We start from the raw sequence: 11,551 nt of genomic DNA, 5'->3' as shown, positions 1-11,551 counted from the left end.
GGGGAATTCATGGGTGTGCCCACAGGGCCTGTCTTGGACACTGCAGGGGGCGGGAGGGCAGCTTGCCCTGGAGGTCACAGCCCACCAAGGCCAGTGGATTCCAGGAACCACCTGGCTCTTGTGAGCAGCTTCTTAGGTTGTTTCTCTGCTAGGAGCGTCGTGAGGCCCAGGGAAAGCGTGCAGGACCCCAGGACACATGGAACATCTCTGTGGGCCAGGCCTCTCCTTAGCTGAATTTCTAGGCTGGGTAGTGACACCTGGCAGGTAGTGACGCCTGGTAGTGCCACCTGCTGCCATCTGCTGCACTCTGCGAGCCCCGCGCCTGCTATATACAGGCTAGTAAGGCACACGCACGCCGTGTTGTACCTACCCCGTCCACTACCTTCTGGTCACCTGCGGTGAACACCAATCCACGGCTGCCATGCAAACAGCTTCCCTGTTCACAGGTCTCACCCCAGCTCCTCACTCTCCTTAGCACCAGGCACAGGGGGCCAAGTGAAACCAGACAGACATTTATTGAGAGGTGTTTCAGACAGATCCACTTCAAAGGGAGTAGAAGGGTTCGGAAACATCAGGTTCTAGGCCAGGGAGAAGCTGAAGCCACAGCCCAGTCGCTATGTTTGAATGGAGGGTTTCTGCCCCAGGCTCAGCGGCACATAGGAGGGAGCTGGGGCCCACTGCTCCTGAGACACCTTCCCCTCTCCCCTAACCAAGTCCGTCCTGTAAAGAAGAACCACTTCTGCTCGTGTAGTCGTGAGCTTTTGGCTCTGAGCCCAGGGCTGCCTCTTCCCAGCACTTGCCTGGGTTCCTGTTTCTGCTGCTCTAGCAGCAAACCCCAGCTGCCTTCTGTTCTCTGCGTGGCCAGGGAAGGTCAGGCCAGCAAACCCTGGCTGTCTCCTGTTCTCCGTGTGGCCGTGGTAGGTCAGGCCAGCAAACCCTGGCTGTCTCCTGTTCTCCGTGTGGCCATGGTAGGTCAGGCCAGCAAACCCTGGCTGTCTCCTGTTCTCCGTGTGGCTATGGTCAGGCCAGGTCCACCTTCTGCAGGTTTGGAAGCTGGAATCCTCCCCGCCCCTTTCTGGGGAAGTTGTTTCCCAAACAAACCTCTTGCAGTGACTGGGCGAGTCAGCTTCTGGCCAAGGTCCCCCTTGCCCCGTCGGGGTATTGAGAAGATGGCCCCGCAGAGGGGGAGCGTTGCCAGGTGTCTGCTTTTCAACTGGAACCGCTGGATGAAAACGGAAATGCAGCTTCCGGTCAGCTTGGAAAGGCTGGTGCCGTGCAGTAACCGGGGACTGGGGTGGAGGTGGCAGAGCAGCTGCGGTTGGAGGAGGGGTTCTTTTAACAGCTGCCCTGGGAGGCTTCTCCAGGCGTTTGCTGTCAGGGAGCAGCTCCCTCCACGGAGGCTTGTGCCCCATTGCAAGCACTTGGGGCTCTGATGTGCTCCGAGAGCAGCTGTCCTCCAGGGCTGAGTGGAGACCAGGTGAGTGTCACGGGAGGGGAGTCCAGGGTGGGATGTAAATTTCTCGGACTAGGGGGCATGTGCTGCCCATGGGCCGGCCGCTGTATTTCTCTGGGGTGTGCAGACCCAAGGCCACTAGGACCATGGGAGACAGGCAGGGACTGAGGCGCCTACAGGGCTATCAGAGGAGCCAGCATGATGAGAGCTCAGCTCGCAGGGGAGGTGGGAAAAGGAAGCACTGTCCCCATTCTGCAGCTGGCACCTAACGAGCATGGACCCGGCCAGCCCTCTGTCATGTGCCCTGACGCGCAGCTGCTGCCACGCCAGCCACCCTGAGAACCTACGCAGGGCCCCCCGGCCAGCCTTCCTCCAGGCCTACTGGGGGCCTGAGCCCTTTGGGGCAGCCTGGGCAGCCAGACTCTCAGGGCTCCCATTGTCCTCTGTAATATGATGGGGTTTCTGGGCAGTAGTAGTAGTAGCATCCTTCAGTCTACGTCGACTATGGATCGCGCCCTTCGTAGTTTCGTTTGCGTCCTCATGTGCAGCGTCGGCTGTGACTGTGGAGACCCACACGAGAGTGACAGTCCTTGCTGTTTCTGGGCACAGCTAAGAAAACCAAGTCAGGTTGTTTCTGCTTAAAACCGGGGCCACTTACAGCCCAGGCCGGGGTTTCCTTCTCACTGAGGTACATCAAACCGGCCACAAACTTACCTCTGCCAGCCCAACTGGCCAGCCAGAAGCCCCCCAAGCAAACCCCCAGATTTCCCGGCTATCTCGAAATACCCAGTCCAGCAGCCCCTGCTCAGGTGAGAGGTTCTCAAACCTATTTCACCAACTCCACGCAGATTCTTCAAGGCACCAACGGGTCCAGCCACAGTCCCAGGTCAGTAAATACTTGGCTGTTACCCGAATCACCACGCCGGTTGTCAATCCTGTAAGAAAGAACAGGGTGAGAGAAAAACTGTTAGTGATAAACTGCATCCGTCAGTTCCAGCTATTGACGCAGCCAGCGCTGTTCTCTGCTGATTCCTGAAAGTCGGCCTTGTAAGGGGAATAATTCCAGGGTACGTAGTCTTTCTCAGTGGAGCACTGGATCCTGCATGCTGGAACACTGAATTCTGCACCTGGACCCAGGATGGTCACTGCCAGGGCTATTGTACAGTTTTTCCAAGTGGAGGGAAAACGTCCTTTCTTCTTCCCATAGGCCCTTGAGGGTCAGCATCACCTGACCCAGGTGAACCATTGCAAATGACTATTGGTGGCTGGTTTTGCCCGTACGTCCCAGTCCATTGCATAATGCGTGGGATGGGCATCTGCTTTCAATTCCCTTGCTCAGGCTGGGTCACCTGGCAGGCTGGGCTGGTGTGGCTGACAAGTCCCATGTTCCTGAGCTGTGTATTCAGTGTCTGAGTCTTTGATTAGTCCATTGCCCTGGCTGGGGTGGGCATCTCACCTCCTGTTGTGAATCTCATCACTAAGCCATTCCTAACACAGCCATACAGCCAATGTCTGTAACATCACATATGAACACGGCACAGACATGCAAGGAACATAGACAGCTTCAGGGCATCACCAGCTTTCCTCAGACACCTCCCTTGGCCTATGCAGAACAAGGATTGGTGCCACTATGTCCAATGGCTACAGAAACGGCTTTCATAATTGACTTAAAAATCCAGCCACGTCACGCCCCCGCAGGAACAGCTCTCGTGGGCCCAGTCCCCCGGGGCTGCCTCCTGGGGTGGTGCAGCAGCCTTACAAATGCTGCACATAAGTTTGGCCCCTTTTATTTCTCTCTCCCCCTGCTTTCTGTTAGGGCTGGAACAGAATTTAAGAAAGCGCTAGATAAATTCACAGAGGGTAGGTCCAGAAAAGGCTGTTAGCCAGGAGGTAGGAATGGCGTCCCTGGCCTCTGATCATCAGAGGCTGGAGAAGGATGGCAGGAGACAAATCACTTGATTGTTGTCTTCGATCCACACCCCCCCCCCCCGGGGCACCTGGCACTGGCCACTGGCGGCAGACAGGCTACTGGGCTGGATGGACCTTTGGTCTGATCCAGTCTGGCTGTTCTTACGTTCCTCCTTGGGGGGTGAAGTCTTTCCAAATGCCCATCAGCGGCTGTGTCTAACATGGTGCACAACAGCAAAACCCCTTACCAACCGATTGCTTCGTGGGCTCATGAGGGATGCGGATGGTCAAAGAACCTGTGCAAGAGAGTGTTTGCAGTGGAAAAGCTGTTGCGCAGGGGCCGTTCCACACTCTCAACCTCAGAAGCCTGGTTCCAGTGGTGCAAAAAGTCGTCACGGCTGGGACTTCCTAGGCTGCAGTGGATGGCCAGGCCGTCTTTGGTGCCTTGTCATGCCCTTCGCTCTCCGGAGCGCTGCAGAACCGCCTTCCTGGTCGTTGGCTCTTCCTGTCGATCTCATCCACCCAGTCTGCCGGGGCCGACCTTGCATGCTGGGATCGGCAATTCCCTATCTCACCGCAGGCTCCACACCTGCCAGCCACCCTCACCTGGTTTCGCCTGCCCATCAAAGCGGTTTAGTGGGGTGTGACTGCTGCAGGCTACAGCTTCTTGGAGCCACAGGTGAGAGCTGGGTGCCAGCTGGGGCCGAAGGTGCATGAACTGCCCTGAAGAGACATGACGAGTCCCCACACTAGATGCTGCCCCTCCCTGGACGCCCCCTGCACCCGGGCTCATGGGTACAGAACGTCATTTAAACTGCAGCACAGAGCCATAGTTCCTGCACCTGCAACGCCCCCTCCGCCCCCTGAAGCTGTGCAAAGGCTGGAGGGGGAGGGCTGGGGTGCTGGGCCAGCAGGAGAGGGGAAGAGCCTGAAGGGTTGCTGGGTGTGGGTGTGAGATGTGGGGAACAGACTGAGGAGGAGGGAGCGCTCGGGGGTTGGGGAGCCCCCAGCCATACAGCCCTGTCTGCCCCCAGCTCCGCGTGGCCCTGCTGCCCCCTGGGTTCAATGCTGTCACCCTACTAGTTTCTAAACCCCCCACCACCAGCAGCAGCAGCCTCATGTCACTCTGCCCCATGCTGTGCTGTGGTCCCTAGGCACAACGCCTGCAGGGAGTCGCTCAGCTGTTGCTGTCCGGCTGCCCAGCCGCCGGGTGGTGCTTCTCAGGCTGGACTCGCTGCACTGACCAGGCAGTTCCCTGGAGGTGAATTCGGCAGGCACCGGGGTGCCGAATAACCCCAGGAGCAGGGGGGGCTCAGCAGATGGGCCGGCAGGGCAGCGATGGGCCCCAGCAGGTGCCAGGGGCTGAGGGGTCCTGGCCATTTAAGGCCAGGCTTCCCAGCAGAGGGGCAGCTCCAGGGGCTGACTGGAGCAGAGCTGCTCCCCAGCGCCTCAGGCCAGCGTATAGGCTGGCCAATGCCTTGGTGCTAGTCCCTGCCAAGCACCCCTGGCCGGGCACGGTCATGATCACAGGACCTACAGCAGCCTGCCTGGCTGAGCCATCTCCATGGGAGCTGAGCTGGGGTGTGGGCCACTGGGGGGGCACCAAAGGGGAGGCTGTAATATGATGGGGGTTCTGGGCACAGCTAAGGAACTCAACCCATGGGATCTTTCCTTAAAACTGGCCACCAACAGCCCATTTCCTTCTCACTAAGGCAAATCCAACCAGCCACAACAGCACCTCAGCCAGCCAGACACCACCCAGCAAACCCACAGCTTCTCCAGCCACTTCAAATGCCCAGTCCCACAGCCCCTACTCAGGTGGGAAGTTCTTACAACCTATTTCACCAACACCAGCCAGAGTCTTCCAGGCCCCAAAGGGTCCAGCCACAGTCCCAGGTTATTATATATACATGGCTGTTACCCTTCTTGCCAGCCCTTCCGATCTAAAATCTAAAGGTTTAACACCAGAGAAGGAAAGACCAAGGTGAGCGAAGAACTGTTAAAGTGGCACATCACATACACCGATTACAGCCAGTGGTGTGCTATGCTGGTTCTCGGCAGGCTTTGCGAGCATCCTTTTGGGGCTGGGCCCCACATCTCGCTAGCTTACGTCACAAGTACCGAAAGACCCAAAGTGGACCCCACCAGGGCCCCTCTTACAGACTTTCAAACGGAGGGAAAAAGTCCTTCCTCCTTCCCGCCAAGCACTGGAGGGTCAGGCAGTTTGCAGCATAAGCTTTCGTGGGCAAAGACGCGCTTTGTCAGACGCAAGAATCTGCACGAAGCGGGTCTTTGCCCACGAAAGCTCACGCTCCAAAATATCTGTCAGTCTACAAGGTGCCCCCGGACTTGCTGTTTCTGAGGCTACGGACTAGCACGGTGCCTCTCTGATACGCGGAGGGGCAGGGTACCTGTCCCAGGTAGGCTGTTGTGGCGCACTGCCCTTGGTCGCTTTCTAGGTGACAGTCCCAAATTCCTGAGATGTGTAAATTTGGCATGTGGGAATCTGTTCCTTGGTCTCAGCCCATCACCCGCCGGGCTGGGGAAATCTCACCTCCCCTTGTGAACAACATTCCTTATACAGCGACAGAGCCAACAGCTGTCCCCTCCCCTAGGAACACGGCATAGGTGTACAAGTACCACAGGCAGATTCAGGGCGTTCCCGGCTTTCCTTACACCCCTCCCTCGGCCCAGTTAGCCCACCAAGCGGTGCCGCTGTACAATGGTGCCAGAAGTATTTTCCACTCTCGATTTAAATATCCACTCAGGCGACAGAGACTTCCTCCCGGCGCGGCCGATGTGTTCCCTGCTGCTGGGGGCTGGGCTGGGCCCCGATTCCCCCAGGGCCTCTCTGTCCCTGCCCGTCTCCAAGCGGTGCCCCCGCACAAATGGGGTGCTGGGCCCGCTAGAACCCTGAGCCTGTTCCAGAGCCCGTTGCCATGGCACAGTGATGCACTCGGTGCTCCCTGGCCCCCAGCGAGGCCCCCCCATTGAGCCTTCCTCACGTCAGACAAGGCCTTAGGCTTCGCTCACCCGCTGTGCCCCTGCTGGGACTCTCCACCCCCTGCAGGTATGGGGCACTGGCAATTGGCTGGGAGGCCCCAGGCTTGGCATGGCACAAAGAGGGGCAGAGTCCTGGGGGGGCCTGGGTACATTGAGGCCATGATGGGATGAGCTGTTGGGCAGGTCAGTTACTGGATGGGAGGCTTCCTGGCACGGGGTTGATTTGGAATCAGCGCTGAGCCCCAGGCCCTCGGCTAGGAATGGTGCTGTGCTGCAGGAAGCTCTTTGGGGGGCACCCTCCTCCCCGGCTCAGCACTGACCACAGGGCTCCTGCCTCGTGCTGGGGCGCTGAGCTGTGGGCAGTGCTGGGGGAAATCACTGCTCCATGTGCTGCTTTGACAGCCAGGAGGCCAAGGCCCTAGTTGGCTGTGGGCCTTGGCGATCCCAGCTGGCTTCTATAGTATCCCCATGTCCTGGCCAAAGCCCCGCTCAGGTGCTGTAATAGGATGGGGTTTCTGGGCACAGCTAGAGGAATCAATCCAGGGGAGCTTTGCTTAAAATCGGGCCACTTACAGCCCAGGCTGGGATTTCCTTCTCACTAAGGCAAATCCAATGAGCCACAAAGTACCTCTGCCAGCCCCATTGGCCAGCCAGAACCCACACAAGCAAACCACAGATTTCCCAGCTGCTGTACCAGCTCAGACCAACAAACCCCCAACTCAGGTGAGTGGGTCTTATAACCTATTTCACCAGCTCCACATAGATTCTCCCAGACCCCAAAGGGTCCAGCCACAGTCCCTGGTCAATTTACACTTGGATCTTACCCAAATCACCCCGCAAAAAGCCAGATCCCTTAGACTCTAAAATCTAAAGGTTTAGTAACAAAACAAGACAGAACAGGGTGAGAGAAGAACTGTGAAAGTCATACATCGGTTACAGCCATTGATGCAACCAGGGATGTTCTCTGCTAACTCTTGAGCGTCTTTGCAAGCATCCTTTGGAGGGCCGGGCCCCCAGTCCAGACAGGCTTAGCTCATGAGGACAGAAATCACAAAGATGGGCCCTGCCAGGGCCCCTCCTCTGCCGAGGGACAATTCCATTCTGCTCTATAGGCCTTGGCTTACTACCTGACCAGGTGGGTTACCGAGTGGTGCTGCCATTCATTGCAGCCCAGGAGGAAAGACCCACCTTCCCGATATGTGTATTGGCTGTGTGGGCCTTTGTTTAGTCCATTATCCTGGCTGGGGTGGAGACCCACCTCCCACAGTGAATCGTAGCACTGCAACATTTCTCCTGTGGCTACAGAGCAAACATCTGTTCAGGGCATCATCCAGTCATGCTTCACAATCCCCCTGTATTTTCAAGTCAGTAATGGCTTATTCTGCCCCTCCTGCTGCATGGTGTGACAGTGGCTGTTAAACAGCTGCCGCGTTCCACCCCAGAGGTGGCTGCATGCCAGTGGCTGGGGAAGCTGAGGCTGTGGACAGTCTACGTAGCCCTTTGGGTTCCAGCATGAGCTCTTGATTTGGGGCCCAGGTCTTGGTTTCTATTCCCAGCGCCGCCACCGACTCACTGGCAGACTTTGGTCATGGCACCTCCCCCGGGCCGGGCCAGTTTCCTCCCTGCAGTCGTGGGCCTGAGGCTTTCCAGGGCAGTGCGTGTCCCTGCTGGCTGACTGGTTCCTCACCCTTCCCCTGCAGCCCCTGGCCCAGAACAGCCATGCTGCGAGGTGCCTTCGCGCTTTGGAACCTCGGCTTCCTGCATGTGGAGAGGAGCCTGGCCCACCGGCTGCACAAGAACATGCATTTCCCCTTCCAGGTGCGGCAGCCCAATGGTGAGCAGCGCTAGCCCAGGGCTCTGGAGATCTCCAGGGTGCATGGTGCCACGGCGCCGGACCCTCCGGGAGGGGGTTGAAACGCTGCGGGAGGGTGCATCTGACAGCCCTGGAGGGGTGGTGGGTGGTGAAGAGGGACCCCGAGGCTGCCTGCCGCACTCCAGAACCTGCTCTGGAATCACAACGGCCTGTCCGCCCCACGCCAGCCACTACTGTTGCTTTTCTTACTTCACTTCAGAGCCCCGCGGCCTCGGCCTGCTCTGGAACTCACGAATGTTCTGCACACAACACTCCAGAATCTACACAGGTTCATCCTTCCTCGCTCCAGAGCCCCCGGACCTGCCCACCCTGCTCCAGAGCCCACTGCAAAACTTCGAAGTGCTTCCTTCCCTGCCCCACGACCGGCCAACCTCTCCCGCTCCAGACTTGCTCTGGAACTCGCAAACGCCCTGCTGCCCCCTCTCTGAAACGGCCATTGTCTGTCCTCCAGACTCCCGAGCTCACTCTAGAGCTCACCGCCAGCTGGCTCCTGCACTCCAGAACCTGCTCGGGGGCCTCTTCTTTCTGCTCTCTTCTGGAAACTGCTGCTGAGGTTCTCCCTTCCCCACTCCGGCGCCCACAATGGTTCTGTCTCCCTGCTCGAGAACCCAGCCCCAGGGCTGCATTCCAGGCTGCAGGGCCCATTTGGGAACTGGCACTCGTGCTGCCTGCCCTGTTCCAAGACATGCAGCGGGTCAGCTGGCTTGCTCTGGAACCTGCCGGCCCCATGGCGCACACCGCCTGTTTACTGTCCGCATGCGTCCCAGGGAAGAGCCTGCCACGGCCTCCCGCTGCACAGCCAGGAGCTTGGGGCAGGGGTCCCAGCTTCGATCCTTGCTGCCGGCCTGTCTGGGGCAGTGCCAGGCTTGTGCTGTGGGGCCTGGCTGGCTGGCTGGCAGGAGGAGGTTGCGTATGGGGCCCTGGGCCCGTGCTGAGCAGTCTCTCTCTGGTCCCAGTGTACGTTATGGAGTATTACAAGGACACGCTGTGGAAGGGGGCCCTGATCTTCCTTCTCTGCGTCCTGGGTGGTGTCTTCTACTTCAAGAGCGAGAAGGTAGGAGAGCCCACGGCTGGGCCCATGCCCTGCCCCAGAGGGTCCCCGCAGGCCCCATATCCTCACATCCCACCTGGGCCCTTCACTGGGCCTGGTCTGGTCCCTGGGTCGGGCCAGGCCAGGGTATTGTTCCCATTCTGCTCCTCTCTCCACTTTGGTGGGTGATAATTAACTGGGGACCAAAGCCACCAGCCCAGCCTGGATCCCTGGGACAGGCTCCCCGAGCCCAGCAGCTCCCAGCCTGGGAGCCATGACCAGCAGCTGCTCCTGCAGATCTCCCAGGATTACTCTGGCTTCTTCGTCTATGGGATCCTGGTTGGGTTCTGGCTCCTCCTCAGCTCCATGCACAAGCGGCACCTGGTCATCAACCACAACCGGGGCTGCTACCAGATCTACATCAAGCAGCGGCTGTGGCTGGAGGGGCCCCTGCATCAGATCTACGTCCGCCTGACGGCCCAGAGCGATGGTACGGCCCCTGCCCCGGGAGGGGAGGGCCTGGGGCATGAGTCCCTCATTGCTGCCTCTGGCCTGTCTTGCAGCCTCTGGGAAACTCTTCTACAGCCTCATTATCAATGGCTACGGGCTGGAGGTGCTGGCCCTGGCCAGCCTCTCGGACAAGTACGAGGTGAGCAGCCTGGCCTGGCCCTGCCCACCTGGCCCCGCCGCACCGGGGCTCTGCTGTGCCATGCCAGGCCCACGTGCAATGCCCACCGCTGCCATGAGCCTAGCGGGAACCTCAGACAGCTCAGGTCTATCCCTCCACTCTGTGCCATGCCGGTCCCAGTGCCCCCAGCTCTGCCGGTGCCCCCGACCGACAGCCCCTGCCAGTCCGCCCCTACGTCCCCCAGCTCTGCCAGTGCCTCTCACTCTCACCCCACAGCCCCTGCCAGCCCGGGCCTGGGCTCTTGGCCCCTGCACCAGCTCTGGCAGTGCTCCCCCGAGTCCAGACCTGCAGCCCCTGCTAGCTCAGCCCCTTTGCTGTGAGTTTGCAAGGGTGGTTGGCAGGCCGGGGGGGGGGCGCCCTTGGCTGTGGGGTCCCTGTGTGTGCAGGAAAGGAACTTGGGGGACCCAGGTTCCCAGGTGCAACACAAGGCCAGGCAGTGAAGGGGCCAGGGATGCTGAGTGCCCCTGCAGGGACGGGAGAGATGCTGTGGGGCAGATGCTTGGTGGGGGTCTGCTCCTCTCCAGGGTGCCCATTTGTGTCCCCTACCTCACCTGGCCACATGTCCCTGCCCCACGGCTCCCCCCGCCACCCCGCCATGGCCTCCCGCTGGTGAGCCCTGCCTGTCCCACCAGCCAATGCAGTTCCTGGGCCGGCGGATCGCTCACAAGCTGAAACTCAACTACTTCGACTACCTGGACATGTCCGGGCACCACGTGATCCGTCACTGGCCCCCGCCGGAGGAGGACAAGGAGCTGGAGGTGTGAACGGGGCTCGGGAGGGGCAGTAAAGCCGAGCCCTGCTCTCTGCTGGCGGGTCTGGCGGGTCCCGCCTGCTCTGTGCTGCGGGCCGGGGGAGGTCCCCCTGCATGGTACGTTTCCTAGCTCTGGGGTCTGGCCCCAACCTCCCCCGATCCCTCCCCATCCCACTTGGGGATGCCCCCCTCCACAGCCAGCCAGGCTGCCTCCCGTCCCTCCCCAGCTGGCCCAGGGCTGGGCCTCGAGGGAGGTAGCCTGGGCACCGCAGCCTGGCCAGCAGGGCCCACCTGCTGCATCAGAGGCTGTGGCTTGTGGCAGAGGGCGGTGCCAGTACCGGTCCTCGCTGGCCTCGGGGAGTGCCCTGTCCTCAGCGGGCTCTGGTGGGCAGTGCCCCAGGCTGCCCCTGAGCCCGGGTTTGCCCTGGCGCTGCCAGTTCAGGCCCCTACCCACTGGCCTGGTTCCTCTCCCCCCACAGGGCTGGTCCCGGCTGAGGGGCCGGCCCTTGAGGTGGCTGGGGCTGGCCAGGCTGCAGGCACGTTTGCCCAGCGGGGAGCCTGGGGTCGGCGCCATGAGCAGACCATCCCCATCCAGCGCTGGGGCTCGGAGAACCAGCTGCATTCCCCGAGGGGCCTGGTGTCTGTGGGGGCCGGCCAGAGGGACCCAGCGGAGGGGGCTGTGTCCGGCAGCCGGGCCTGGCTCACTCCTCAGGTGTCCCTCCCTGGCTGCTCTGCTGGTCTCCTCTGCCAGTGGCGGGAGGGTCCCTCATGCAGCCAGGCCACCTGGCAGGCACAGCCCTTGGGTCTGGGGCTAGGGGAGGCTACCCAGGTAGGCGGGGGGCTCC

The 11,551-nt window shown here is 60.4% G+C and overlaps 1 protein-coding gene across 1 annotated transcript; it reads left to right on the top strand.

The window, feature by feature from the left end:
- Positions 1 to 8,083: 8,083 nt before the first annotated feature.
- On the top strand, positions 8,084 to 10,719 carry CATSPERQ (catsper channel auxiliary subunit theta). Its single transcript, XM_074987227.1, has 5 exons — positions 8,084 to 8,198; positions 9,194 to 9,291; positions 9,565 to 9,757; positions 9,831 to 9,916; positions 10,588 to 10,719. The coding sequence occupies exons 1-5, from the start codon at positions 8,084 to 8,086 to the stop codon at positions 10,717 to 10,719; spliced, it is 624 nt and encodes a 207-aa protein (XP_074843328.1).
- Positions 10,720 to 11,551: the final 832 nt, after the last annotated feature.

Source organism: Carettochelys insculpta, chromosome 2 (genome assembly GCF_033958435.1).
Source record: "Carettochelys insculpta isolate YL-2023 chromosome 2, ASM3395843v1, whole genome shotgun sequence".
Classification (NCBI taxonomy): Eukaryota; Metazoa; Chordata; order Testudines; family Carettochelyidae; genus Carettochelys; species Carettochelys insculpta.
The sequence above is the reverse complement of the archived record's forward strand: the minus strand, read 5'-3'. Positions and strand labels throughout refer to the sequence as shown.